The sequence below is a fragment of the Cannabis sativa genome, chromosome X (assembly GCF_029168945.1).
Source record: "Cannabis sativa cultivar Pink pepper isolate KNU-18-1 chromosome X, ASM2916894v1, whole genome shotgun sequence".
NCBI lineage: Eukaryota > Viridiplantae > Streptophyta > Magnoliopsida > Rosales > Cannabaceae > Cannabis > Cannabis sativa.
Window position 1 is genome coordinate 67,609,053 of NC_083610.1, and position 13,413 is coordinate 67,622,465.

General features: G+C 33.6%; 1 protein-coding gene across 1 annotated transcript; it reads left to right on the forward strand.

The window, feature by feature from the left end:
* The first annotated feature begins 12,179 nt into the window (after positions 1-12,179).
* Positions 12,180-13,138, forward strand: LOC115713874 (agamous-like MADS-box protein AGL62). Its single transcript, XM_030642357.2, has one exon. It carries the CDS (start codon positions 12,249-12,251, stop codon positions 12,885-12,887), a length of 639 nt encoding a protein of 212 aa, XP_030498217.2. The 5' UTR covers positions 12,180-12,248; the 3' UTR covers positions 12,888-13,138.
* The last annotated feature ends 275 nt before the right edge of the window (positions 13,139-13,413 follow it).

A 13,413-nucleotide genomic window follows, 5' to 3' on the forward strand; every position in this document is an offset into this window, starting at 1 on the left:
ATGTTACTGTTGAATATAGAGATACCCTATCCTATAACAATGGTAGGGCTGCATAGGCCCATGTTATTATATGGGCAGATTAGGCCCAAGATATTGTAGGGTCAGGCTAGGCCCGGGTTATGTAAGTAATGGCTATGATATGCCAATGTTGTGATAATGTTATTATTATTTATAGTATTGATATGATTATGTTATGAGTATGATATTGGAGTTATGATCTCTGTATATGTGTACGGTGTGAACAAATAGTATAGACTTGTATGATAAAGGTTTCCATATGTACAGTTATTTGGTTATAGTTATAAAAGAGCATGTATGATATTGCTAAAACTTAATAAATACATTAATGGTATGTGTGATATTATATGGTATTGTTTGATAAGCATTTCCTTACTGAGCTTTTAGCTCACCCCCCTTACTTTCCCCCTACAGGTATTAGACAGGGAAGTATGTATAGTGAGTGTGGTCACCTGCACGTATACTGTGAGCGGCTACGGGCGAACAAACGATCTAGAACGCCGGCGGTGCCTTAGTTTTATTTTAAGCAGTTGATAAATCTAACACAGTGGAAATGCATTATTTAAAATTATTTACTTACTGTATCTTGTTTTACAAATGAAGGATCCTTCTCTGTTGCATTTTGATTTTTTTTAAAATCCACTGTTGTATTTAAATTATTTTTTTTTATCTTTTCAAATTATGCATGAAAATAGTATTTTTGTAAAATAAGGCAAAATATCGGGGCGTTACAATAATTTAATAAAATAAACCAATTCTAAAATAGATTTGGTTAGATAATTATTATTTTAGGAATAAAATAATAAATAAATAATAATTACCATAATTATATGTCAAAATATCTCAAATTAAGCAATATTCAAATCTCTACAAAAATATCTATGTTATTTAAATATTTAAGATATGATTTATAAATTTCTAATAAGGAAAAAATGATATATATATAGAAAAAAAATATCATTTTTATACTTATAATTTATAAATAATTAAATATTTAACAAAATAACAAATTTTTGAATTTGAAAAATATTATGGTAAGTATATCTATAAAAATATCTATGTTAATTTCAAATTTATTAATTATTTAATTTGCCATTTAAGATAATTTTAATATAATATTTTAAATAAAAAGACAAAGTTATCTTTTAATTTAAAATATCTTAAATATCAAAATATCTAATCTTATAATTAAATAATAAATAAATGTTAAAGAAGTTAACAAATTTTTAAATCTGACCATAATAGGAAATATTTAAAATTAGAAACATTCCAAAAAAGAAATATTTAAAAATTGGAAAAATTCCAAATTGAAAATATTTAAAATTGGAAACATTTCAATTTAGAAATATTTAAGAAAGGAAAAATGAATTTTGGGAAACCATCCCATGAAAAAATTGGATTTTTGGGGAAAAAACCTCAAAAATTCGCAATTTGTGGGGAACTGCCAGGATAGGCTTCATGCAGCATCCAATCTTCCAAAATTCATATCTTTCTCAATTTTTATCGGAATCGAGTTCCGTAAAAACGAAAGTTGCTCAATTTTTCACAAAGAATCCAAATAAAATATTTTCAAAAATTGAAAAAATATATTTCATGGAAAAATTTGGTACAACATTAACATTCATCACATAAGCACATAAACCAACATGAAACCATCCAAATCAACACAGAAACATGCAATCATCGTTTTAATTCATATTACATGAAAGTAAATCATTACCATGGCTCTGATACCAGTTGTTGGAAATTATTTTACCAGGATCTAGATTTACTAACAAGTATGTTGGATTAACAACCTAATATGAATTCTAAAACAATGAAAATAAACACATATAAAGTTAGAAAACCTTACAGTGGGTGCAGCGGAATAATATGACTCCTTCTGTTCAGATCTCTAGCCCTTGATTCCTTTCTGTAGCAGAGCATCACCAAGATCTGAACCTGGATCTTCTTTTCTCCTTCTTTGATGCAGAAATTCCATAGTCTTCCATACTATGATTGAGATACCACTTGATGTGTGTGGGCACTACTCATCTCACAAGGATTTCGAAATTTTCTCTCTTTTTCTCTCTTAATTTCGTGGCTTATGGCTTATGCATTCATACAAGAGAAGAGAACAAGGTTGCTTTATATAGGGAAAAAGGAGAGCACAACTTTCCAAATAAACAGTTTCCTCTTTTACCGTGTAATTGATTAACTGCCTTATTTAGTGTGATCCACCACTTTCCTATTATAGCTAGGCTTTGATTAGCAATTACATGGTAATTAAAATTGAAAATAATAATTGGAAAACAAGCAAAGAGGTGCCGGCCATAGGGTGATATGGGCCTCACTTGGATTTTGCAGTTTCCTCAATTTTATTTCAATTTCTCCAAAAATGCCATTTTTCCAATTCTAATCATTTAAATGCCAAAACTAATTATTTAATAACTAAAATAGATTATTAAATAATATTGTCATTTAAAATAATTATTAATTAGACATACAAAGTCTCTTAATTAATAATTAAACCTAGAAACCCTTTTCTTTACGATTTCATCCTTAAACTGTGAGAATTCATAAAGTAGACATAGTCTAACTTTTAGAATTATAATTGATTAATTAAAATCAATTAACTGAGTCTTACAAGCAGTATGGTCTCAACTAGTATGGGGACCATGGGTCTATATAACCGAGCTTCCAATAAGTCGAACCGAATTTACCAAGTAAATTCCCTAACTTATTAATTCCTCATTGAATCCACACTTAGAACTTGGAATTGCACTCTCAATCATATAGAAACGCTCTATATGTTCCACGATATAGACACGTCATTAGTTATCCATTGTTATAACCCTAATGTGATCAATGATCCTCTATATAGATGATTTACACTGTAAAGGGATTAAATTACCGTAACACCCTACAATGTATTTTATCCTTAAAACACTTAACCCTGTATAAATGATATTTCACCTAAGTGAAATGAGATCTCCACCATTTATCTTCGTTTGGTTAAGCTCGAAGGAAATCATCCTTTACTTCTATTTGCAAAATAGAAGCTATAGATTCTATATTTATGTTAGCGCTCCCACTCAATTGTACTACCGTGTTCCCAAAATGTAAGTATCACCCTAACCCAAAAGTAGGCTTAACTTAACAAATCAAAGAACGAATAACACTCTTGAGATTGAACCTAACCATATCAGGATTTCGATCATGTGATCTAGGATCAACAGGTGATATTGAATTGAATAGATATTACGGTAAATTTTAACATATCTAATCAAAGTTCAATATCGGTCCCTTCCGATGTATACTCCATACATCCGATACTGGTAAACTTTGCCAATGTCCTGGAAAGGACATAACACTTTTCCAAGGTGTAAGAATACCTATCGCTGATTATACCATGTCAGTCTAAATCCAGTGTTCTGACAAATCAGGGAATAAACTTTTGAACATATAATAAAGATTATATTCCACTGTGCTGACAACACTATAATCTTTAACCAACTCATATGTTCTGGACTTAAAAAGAATTCATACATTATATACATATAATCATGAAATAAATCATGTGAACCATGCAACATAAAATGTTATTTCTGATCTTTATTAATAAGTAAACCTGATTATATGAAATGAGTTTTATTTAGGGCATAAAACCCAACATTATGTCCTTTCTAGGGCATTGGCAAAGTTTACTAGTATCGGATGTATGGAGTATACATCGGAAGGGACCGATATTGAACTTTGATTAGATATATTAAAATTTACCGTAATATCTATTCAATTTAATATCACCCGTTGATCCTAGATCAAATGATCTTAATTCTGATATGGTTAGGTTCGATCTCAAGAGTATTATACATGTTCTTTGATTTGTTAGTTAAGCCTACTTTTGGGTCAGGGTGATACGTACATTTTGGGAACATGATAGTATAACTGAGTGGGAGCGCCAACATAAATATGGAGTCTATAACTTCTATAGGAATTTAGAAGTGAAACGATGATATCCTTCGAGCTTGGCTAAACAGAGATAAATGGTTGAGATCTCATTTCACTTCGCTGAAATATCATTTATACAGAGCTAAGTGTTTTAAGGATAAAATACATTGAAGTTGTAACGGTAATTTAATGCCTATTCAATGTAGATCATCTATTAGAGGGTCATTGATCAAATTAGGATTATAACAATGGATAATTAATAGCGTATCTATATCGTGGAACATATAGAGTGTTCTATATGACTGAGAGTGCAATTTCAAGTTCTAAGTGTGGATTCAATAAGGAATTAATAAGTTAGGGAATTTACTTGGTAAATTCGGTTCGACTTATTGGAAGCTCGGTTAATATAGGCCCATGGTCCCCATACTAGTTGAGACCATACTACTTGTAAGACTCAGTTAATTGATTTTGTTTAATAAATTATAATTCTAAAGTTAGACTATGTCTAGTTTATGAATTTTCACTAAGCAAGGGCGAAATTGTAAAGAAAAGAGATTCTAGGTTTATTTATAAGTTAAGAGACTTTATATGTCTAAATTAATAAATATATTAAATGGCAATATTATTTAATAATTAATTTTTAGTTATTAAATAATTAGAATTGGCATTTAAATGGTTAAACTGGAAAATTTGCATTTTTGAGAAAATAGGATTGAAAAATAACAAAATGGCAAAATTGCAAAGTGAGGCCCATTATCCCTTATATGGCTGGCCACTATGCAAGCCTTTTACCATTTATTTTTCCATTATTTTATTGCCATACAATTCTAACCTAAACTTAGATGGCATTCTATAAATAGAAAGTGTTGGCTTCAAGAAACTATGACTTGCACATTGTTCCTTTCAGAGAAAAGCCATAGCCGCCCCTCTCTTCTTCTTCTTCTCTTGAATTTCGAAATACCTTGAGTGATAGAGTAGTGCCCACACACATCAAGTGGTATCTCAATCATAGTATGTAAGACTGTGAAGAATCCAAACAACAAGAAGGAGAATCAACATCAAAGGAATGAGAGAAAGAGATCCAGGTTCAGATCTTGATTATGCTCTGCTACAGAAAGGAATCAAGGGCTAGAGATCTGAATGGAAGGAGTCATTATATTCTGCTGCACCCAATGTAAGGTTTACTAAACTTTATATGTGTTTATTTCATTGTTTTAGAATTCATATTAGGATGTTAATGAAACATACATGGTAGTAAATCTAGATCCTGGTAAAATATTTCCAACAAAAGTATCTTTATAAATTTTTAGGGTAGAAATAAAATTCATTTTTTTTTCTCAATAATCTCATTACTTTCAGGATTATTCGATGGACCAAATAATTAAGAAAAAGAAAAAAAGAAAATACATTCCTAAATTCATAAGGGGAATTATCTTATGAATTATTTTTTAACTTTTTTTTTCTTTCTACTTTACGGTTTGGGTTGCTCTAGTGATTTCTCCGGTGGTTTCTATATGGGTTGTTATACAAATTTTGATTGCGATTTAGGTTGCTCCGTTAGTTACTATAGGGGTTTTTGTGTGGAATTTCGTAAATGATATATGTTGGGATTAAACTCACTTAACCTGTCAAGTCAGTATGTCCATCTATTTGCTCATCAAGCTGCTGCAAGTTATAACAGTTGGCTTTAATACCAATTTAAAGGGGACCCACCAACAACTATATATATAGGGGTTCCTCTATTCTAAAAAGGAGTTTCGATTTGAGAGTTGAGAGTTCTAATCTCTAAAGCTCATACTTTAGATTCAGTTGAGAGAGAGAGAGAGAGAGAGAGAGAGAGAGAGAGAGAGAGAGAGAGAGAGAGAGAGAGAGAGAGAGAGAGAGAGAGAGAGAGAGAGAGAGAGAGAGAGAGAGAGAGAGAGAGAGAGAGAGAGAGAGAGAGAGAGAGAGTCCAAGATCATAGTGAGTGTGTGTGGAGGGATGTAAAAGGGAGTATCACTCTTGAAGTGATTTCCCTCAATGTGAGATATTTCTTTGTAATTACTTACTGTGTTGAGTTGTAATCCTGGGCTCATTCTATTGTGTACTACTAGCTATTCCTATTCAATAAAGATCCACCATTCATTGATTATCAATCTAAGTTTTCTTTGTCTATTTTTCAATTAAGTTAAAGTTTTGATTTTGTGATTGGTTTTAGTTTTGAATTGTGTTTCTTGGACATTGTTACTGCTGTAACAACTTGTTTTGAGGGTGAGGATTCACCACAATTGGTATTAGAGCTCAGGGTTTAGAGTTCAAGAATCACATTTAACCAATCAAGACTCATCTTCATCATTTCAAGAATCAAACTCGAACTTTCAAGAACCAGGTTAAAGCAATCAAGAACTAGTTTTAATGGCTTCAACAAGGTTTGAGGTGGACAAATTCATTAATGGTTCGAATGATTTCAGCCTATGGAGAATCAAAATGAAGGCATTTCTAGTTCACCAAGGGATCTATGAGGCACTTGATGATGAAGCCATGAAATTAATTAAAGACAACAAGAAAAAACTTGAGATTGAAGCCAAAGCACATAGTGCCATCCTCCTCAGTCTTGGTGATGAGGTTTTGAGAGAAGTTTCAAATGAAGACAAGGCATTGGGTCTTTGGAACAAGTTGGCATCGAGCTACATGAAAAAATCTCTTGCAAACAAGTTGTTTCTTAAGAAGAAATTGTACACACTTTGAATGGATGAATCAAAGGAATTGAGAAAATATCTAGATGATTTTAACAAAATCATTCTTGATTTGAATAATCTTGGGGTAAAAATTGATGATGAAGACCAGGCTATAATCCTATTAAGTTAACTTCCCAAGATGTATGAGCACTTTGTTAATACGATCTTGTATGGCAAAGACTCTGACTATGAAAGAGGTTAAGGCTGCATTGAATTCTAAAGAAATTCAGAAGAAGGGGGATGAGAAAGATGAGATCAATGGAGAAGGATTACTCATTGTTAAGGGAAAATTCCCCAAGAGGGAATACAAGGGAAATCAAAACTCAAATGGCTACAAAGGTGACCATTCAAGATCCAATTCTAGAAACTCCAGTGGAGGGCCAAGCTCTAATGGAGCTACAAGAAAGCAATGTTATTATTGCAAGAAGGAGGGCCACTTTAGAGATGAGTGTTTGGCTTTGAATGCTAAACTGAAGAGGGAAAATCATCACAAGTCTAGGAAGCATGGAGTTGCTGATGTAGCTAATGGCTATGGGTCATCTGATGCACTTGTAGTGTCATCTGATGCTCTTGTGATGTCTAGATCAGATTCAGGTGGAGATTGGATTCTAGGTTCAGGGTGTTCATTTCATATGACACCAAACAAAGGACTGTTTAGGATTCTTTCAGAGAGTCATGGGGGCACAATTTTTCTTGGGAACAACAAAGTGTGTGAGATCAAAGGTGAGGGAACAATCTTGTTAAAGAATCATGATGAAGTCATGTTGACCTTGTAACAGGTCAGGTATGTTCCAGGTCAGGTCAGGTCATGTTGACCTTGTGTTTGATTGCACAAGGCACAAAAGCTGTGTTGAGAGGAATGTTGAGTAATGGATTGTATTTCCTGGATGGAAAGACAATATCAGGTAGTGCAGCACCTGTATAGAGTCAACCAAACACAGTCAACCAAGGCTATGGCACCGTAGATTGGGGCATGTAAGTCAGAGAGGACTTGAGGAAATGAACAGGCAAGGACTGTTCAAGGAGAAGCTAACAGAAAGACTTAAATTCTATGATGAATGTGTTTTGGGAAAGGCTTGTAGATTGAAGTTCAACAAGGCAGAACACACCACCACAAAAAGGTTAGCTTATGTCCATTCTGACCTTTGGGGACCATCTAGGATTCAAACCAAAGGTGGAGCACACTACTTTATGAGTATTATTGATGATTACAGCAGAAAAGTCTGGGTGTATTTGTTGAAAAGCAAAGATGAGGCTCTAGGAACCTTTGATACATGAAAGAGGCTACTAGAAAACCAGACTGAGAACAAAATTAAGGTACTAAGAACTGACATTGGTCTTAAGTACTACTCAAATGAGTTCAAGGGATTGTGTCCCACAATGGGAATCAAGAGACATAGAACTGTGATCAAAACCCCTCAACAAAATGGTGTTGCTGAGAGGATGAATAGAACTTATTGAGAGGGTTAGGTGCATACAGATGCTTTTGGGAAGAAGCTCTTAAAACTGCCTGTTACCTAATCAACATTTCACCATCTGTGCCAAACAACTTCAAGACCCCACAGGAGTTATGGATAGGTAAACCCCCAAACTTAGATCACTTGAAAGTGTTTGGATGTACTGCATTTGTGCATGTTAGACAAGATAAGTTGTAACCTAGAGCATTGAGATGCATGTTTCTAGTCTACCATGAAGGGGTTAAGGGATATAGAGTGTGGTGTTTAGAACCTGGATTCAAGAAGTGCTTGATTAATAGAGATGTGGTTTTTTAGGAAGATGAAATGGCCATGAAAACCAAGAGCACTTGCAAAGACAGTGAAGCTGGTTTAGATGAGAATGTCTAGATTGAGGTGGAGCAGGTTGCTCCTACAGCACCAACTAGTGCTGTTCCAGATAGAACTGAGGCAACAGAATGGGAAGACAATGAAGATCAGTAGGAACTCAACAACTATCAATTACCTAGAGATAGAGAGAGAAGACAGAGAAAAGCCCCTGATCATTTTGTTATGCTGAATTCATTGCATATGCACTTATGATTGCAGAAGAGGTTGACAATTCAGAACCCACTAGCTTTGAAGAAGCTATGAGAAGTAAAGATGTCTGCAGCCATGCTGCAGCATCTTTACTGCATACAGATGAATAGAACTTTGATTGAGAGGGTTAGGTGCATACATATGCTTTTGGGGAGAAGCTCTTAAAACTGCCTGTTACCTAATCAACATTTCACCATCTGTGCCAAACAACTTCAAGACCCCACAAGAGTTATGGACAAGTAAACCCCCAAACTTAGATCACTTGAAAGTGTTTGGATGTACTGCATTTGTGCATGTTAGACAAGATAAGTTGTAACCTAGAGCATTGAGATGCATGTTTCTAGTCTACCATGAAGGGGTTAAAGGATATAGAGTGTGGTGTTTAGAACCTGGATTCAAGAAGTGCTTGATTAATAGAGATGTGGTTTTTTAGAAAGATGAAATGGCCATGAAAACCAAGAGCACTTGCAAAGACAGTGAAGCTAGTTTAAATGAGAACATCTAGATTGAGGTGGAGCAGGTTGCTCCTACAACACCAACTAGTTCTGTTCCAGATAGAACGGAGGCAACAGAATGGGAAGACAATGAAGATCAGTAGGAACTCAACAGCTATCAATTACCTAGAGATAGAGAGAGAAGACAGAGAAAAGCCCCTGATCATTTTGTTATGCTGAATTCATTACATATGCACTTATGATTGCAGAAGAGGTTGACAGTTCAGAACCCACTAGCTTCGAAGAAGCTATGAGAAGTAAAGATGCTGCAGCATGGCTGCAGGCCATCCAAGAAGAGTAGAACTTGGATTGTTGTGAAGAAACCAGAGTTCTATAAGCTGGTAGGATGTAAATGGCTTTTCAAGCATAAAAAGGTTTAGGGAATGAGCCTACCAGATTCAAGGCAAGGTTAGTTGCCAAGGGGTTCACTCAGAAAGAAGGCATCGATTACAATGAGATTTTCTCTCTAGTGGTGAAGCAAGCTTTAATAAGAGTCATGACGGAAAAGGCAGCAAGCATGGACCTAAAGATTGAACAGATGGATGTAAGAACAACTTTCTTGCATGGGGAATTAGAAGAGGAAATCTATATGCAACAGCCTGAGGGCTTTGACAATGGGAATCCAGATGAGGTATGCCTACTCAAAAAGTCTCTTTATGGCCTCAAGCAGCCACCTAAGTAATGGAACTTAAGGTTTGACACTTATATGCTGAATATTGGATACGCTAAAAGTAAGTATGATTCATGTGGGTATTTTAATAATCAAACCTATTTGTTACTCTATGTTGATGATATACTGATCTTTATCAAAGAAAAGTCAGAGATTGACAAGCTGAAAAGGAAACTTAGTGATGAGTTTGAGATGAAAGATCTGGGCAAAGCAAAGAGAATTTTTGGGATAGACATAAAGAGACCTAAGTCTGGCATGATAGTACTTTTTCAAGCTGCCTACCTATAGAAAGTATTGAACAAGTTTGGCATGGACAAGTGCAAACCAGTTGCAACACCACTTGCTCAACACTTCAAGTTGTCTGCATCTCAGTCACCAAAAATAGATGTAGAAAGAGCCAAGATGAGCAATGTTCCCTATGCAAGTTGTGTTGGGAGTCTCATGTACTCCATGGTGTGTTCAAAACCTGACTTAGCTCATGCCATGAGTGTGGTAAGCAGGTACATTTCAGACCCTAGCCCTTAACATTGGGAAGCACTGAAATGGATTATGAGGTACCTGAAAGGTACTCTGGACACTGGTATTGTGTTCAGTAAGGAGAACTAGTACAAGGAAGAAATTACTAGTTTTGTGGACTCAGATTTTGCAGCAAACCTAGACACTAGAAGGAGCCTAATAGGGTTTGTATTCACTGCTCTTTGGGGCTGCATTAGCTGGAAATCTAACCTACAGAAAGTAGTAGCATTGTCATCTATAGAAGCTGAATACATAGCTGCTACAGAAGCCATCAAGGAGGCTATATGGCTTAAGGGGTTGACAGAGGAGTTAGATTTTAAATCTGAGGATATCACATTTTATTGTGACAATCAAAGTGCTTTACATCTCATGAAAAATCCAATGTTTCATGAGAGGTCAAAACACATTGATATCAAGTTACAATTCATAAGAGATATTGTGTCATCCAAGAAGGTGCAAGTGAAGAAAATAAGCACACATGATAACCCTGCAGATATTTTCACTAAAAGTGTAACTAGAGACAAGTTTAGGCACTGTCTAATTTTGTTAAGCATTCAAGACATTTAATGTCCTCACCTATTTCCTTTGGATTTTAGTTTAAGTGAGTCTAATCAGGTGAAATTGTTGGGATTAAACTCACTTAAGCTGTCAAGTCAGTATGTCCATCTATTTGATCATCAGATAAATCTGAAGAAAGTTGCTGCAAGTTATAACAGTTGGCTTTGGAGTATCACTCTTGAAGTGAGTTCCCTCAATATGAGGCATTTTTTTGTAATTACTTACTGTGTTGAGTTGTAATCTTGGGCTCATTCTATTGTGTAATACTGGCTATTCCTATTCAATAAAGATTCATCATTCATTCATTATCAAGCCAAGTTTTTTTTGTCTATTTTTCAATTAAGTTCAAGTTTTGATTTTGTGATTAGTTTTAGTTTTGAATTATGTTTCTTGGACATTATTACTGTTGTAACAACTTATTTTGAGGGTGAAGATTCACCACAATATATAATATAATTTTAAAGTAACGGGGTGAAAAAAATTAATTATTTTTTTGGTAAAATGTGATTGTTGATATTGGAGTATCGAGATATATATATATATATATGAAATTGTTTACAACATTTTCAAGAAGAGAATGCTAAAAGTACCACTTGTTCCTATTATCTTTCTTGGTATCATATTGTTATTAGTGTAATTAAGTACTAAGTCTCATATATATTTTAATAAAATAATTTTTAAAAAATATTATTAATCAATCATAAAACGCTACCTATAAAAGGTGATTAATGCCCAATAATAATGCTCTTTCAAAAAAGAAAAATTCCATATAAATTAGTCAAATATCATCACTAATACGAAGATTATCATCAAGATCAATACATAGTTCAATAATAACTGAAAATAATTATCCTTACGTACGACTAAGTTTTTGCAAAGATATCCTTACAATTTTTTTTTTGCAAAAATATGAACAACTTTATTGCCTTCACTATGAACAAATAATCACAGTAATAAACTTATTTTGCAAAGTTACACGTACAAAATATTAGTTATCTCCATCAAAAATATGAAAGTAATATATTATTTTAGTTACTCTAAAATCTAAAATGTTGTGATTTAATTTTATGGAAATTTGTCTTATTATTATTATTATTAGCCAATAAAATGAGAGACTGCCCGGTCGCTTTCCAATTACAATCAAATTTCCTTAATTTTTGGTAAATAATTAACCAAAAGATATTACACAATCCCAAATGATAATTATTTAAACCTAGCTAAAATAAAAAAGGAAACCACAACAAACAATTAGTCAATTCATATGGTAATTATATAATAAACCGTGTCTCAATATTCTTTTTCTTCTTCAAAAATGATGGCATCCATTGATGATCAGAAAATGAAAACTAACAATAAGAGAAGTCAAGGAAGACAAAAGATCCAAATAAAGAAATTGGAAAACAAGAGTAACAAACATGTCACTTTCTCTAAACGGCGCTCTGGTCTCTTCAAGAAAGCTGGCGAGCTCAGCCTTCTTTGTGGGTCCAAGGTGGCAGTCATCGTCTTCTCTCCCACTGGCAAACTCTTCTGCTTCGGTCATCCATCTGTGGACGACGTCGTTCGCTCATATCTTGATTATAATAACCAAACACTAGTAGTATTACCTGGTAGTAATGATAACATTACTGCTAGTACTACTACTACTACTAGTACTAGTACTTTTGTAAAAGCTATGACTGAGTTGGAAGAGGCCGAGAAAAAGAAGAAGCAATTGGTGAGACAAGCGAGATTGGCCTCGATTTTAGATAATAATAGTTGCGCGTGGTGGGAGGAACCGGTGGAGGATATGACGTATGAAGAGTTGGAGAATCACTTAGCTATGTTGATTAACCTTCGGAATAAGATCTCAGTCTCTGCTGGTGGTACTAATAAGGCTCCTGCAGCTTCGGATTCGGAGCTCCCTGAGACGATGTCGTTTTATGGCAATTGGAGTTCGGGTTTGAATGTTTGATTTATTATTATTATTATTATTATTATTATTATTATTATTGCTGGTTTTATAGATTTACTATAGTGGTACCTAACACTTTCTTATCGTCTTACATGTCGTGTTATATTATTAATCAATCGTAGAAAATTATAATTTAGTACTGCTGGTGGCTAATACTAATACCCAATAAAATAAACTATTATAATTTATGTATTTAATTTAGATCGTTAAGAACTACACATTGTTTTAATAATTTGTTTTATTTTCTATTTCCTCTCGGTTGTTTATTTTAGAATTTCTGTTAGCGTTTTCCATTATCACTGTACGGATTTCAGATCATTATTTTTTATTTTTTATTTTTTTAAAAAATGAATACATATACACTAATTACTAAATATTAAAAACAGAAAAAAAAAAAATCATAAGTAGTATAGCAAACAAAGTCTAATTCTGTGTCAAGAATTTAAATATGATGAACATAAAGCTGATTATTATTAAGAATGAGAATATGCAAAATCAAATTTATGTTTGGTACCATTTTAGTGGA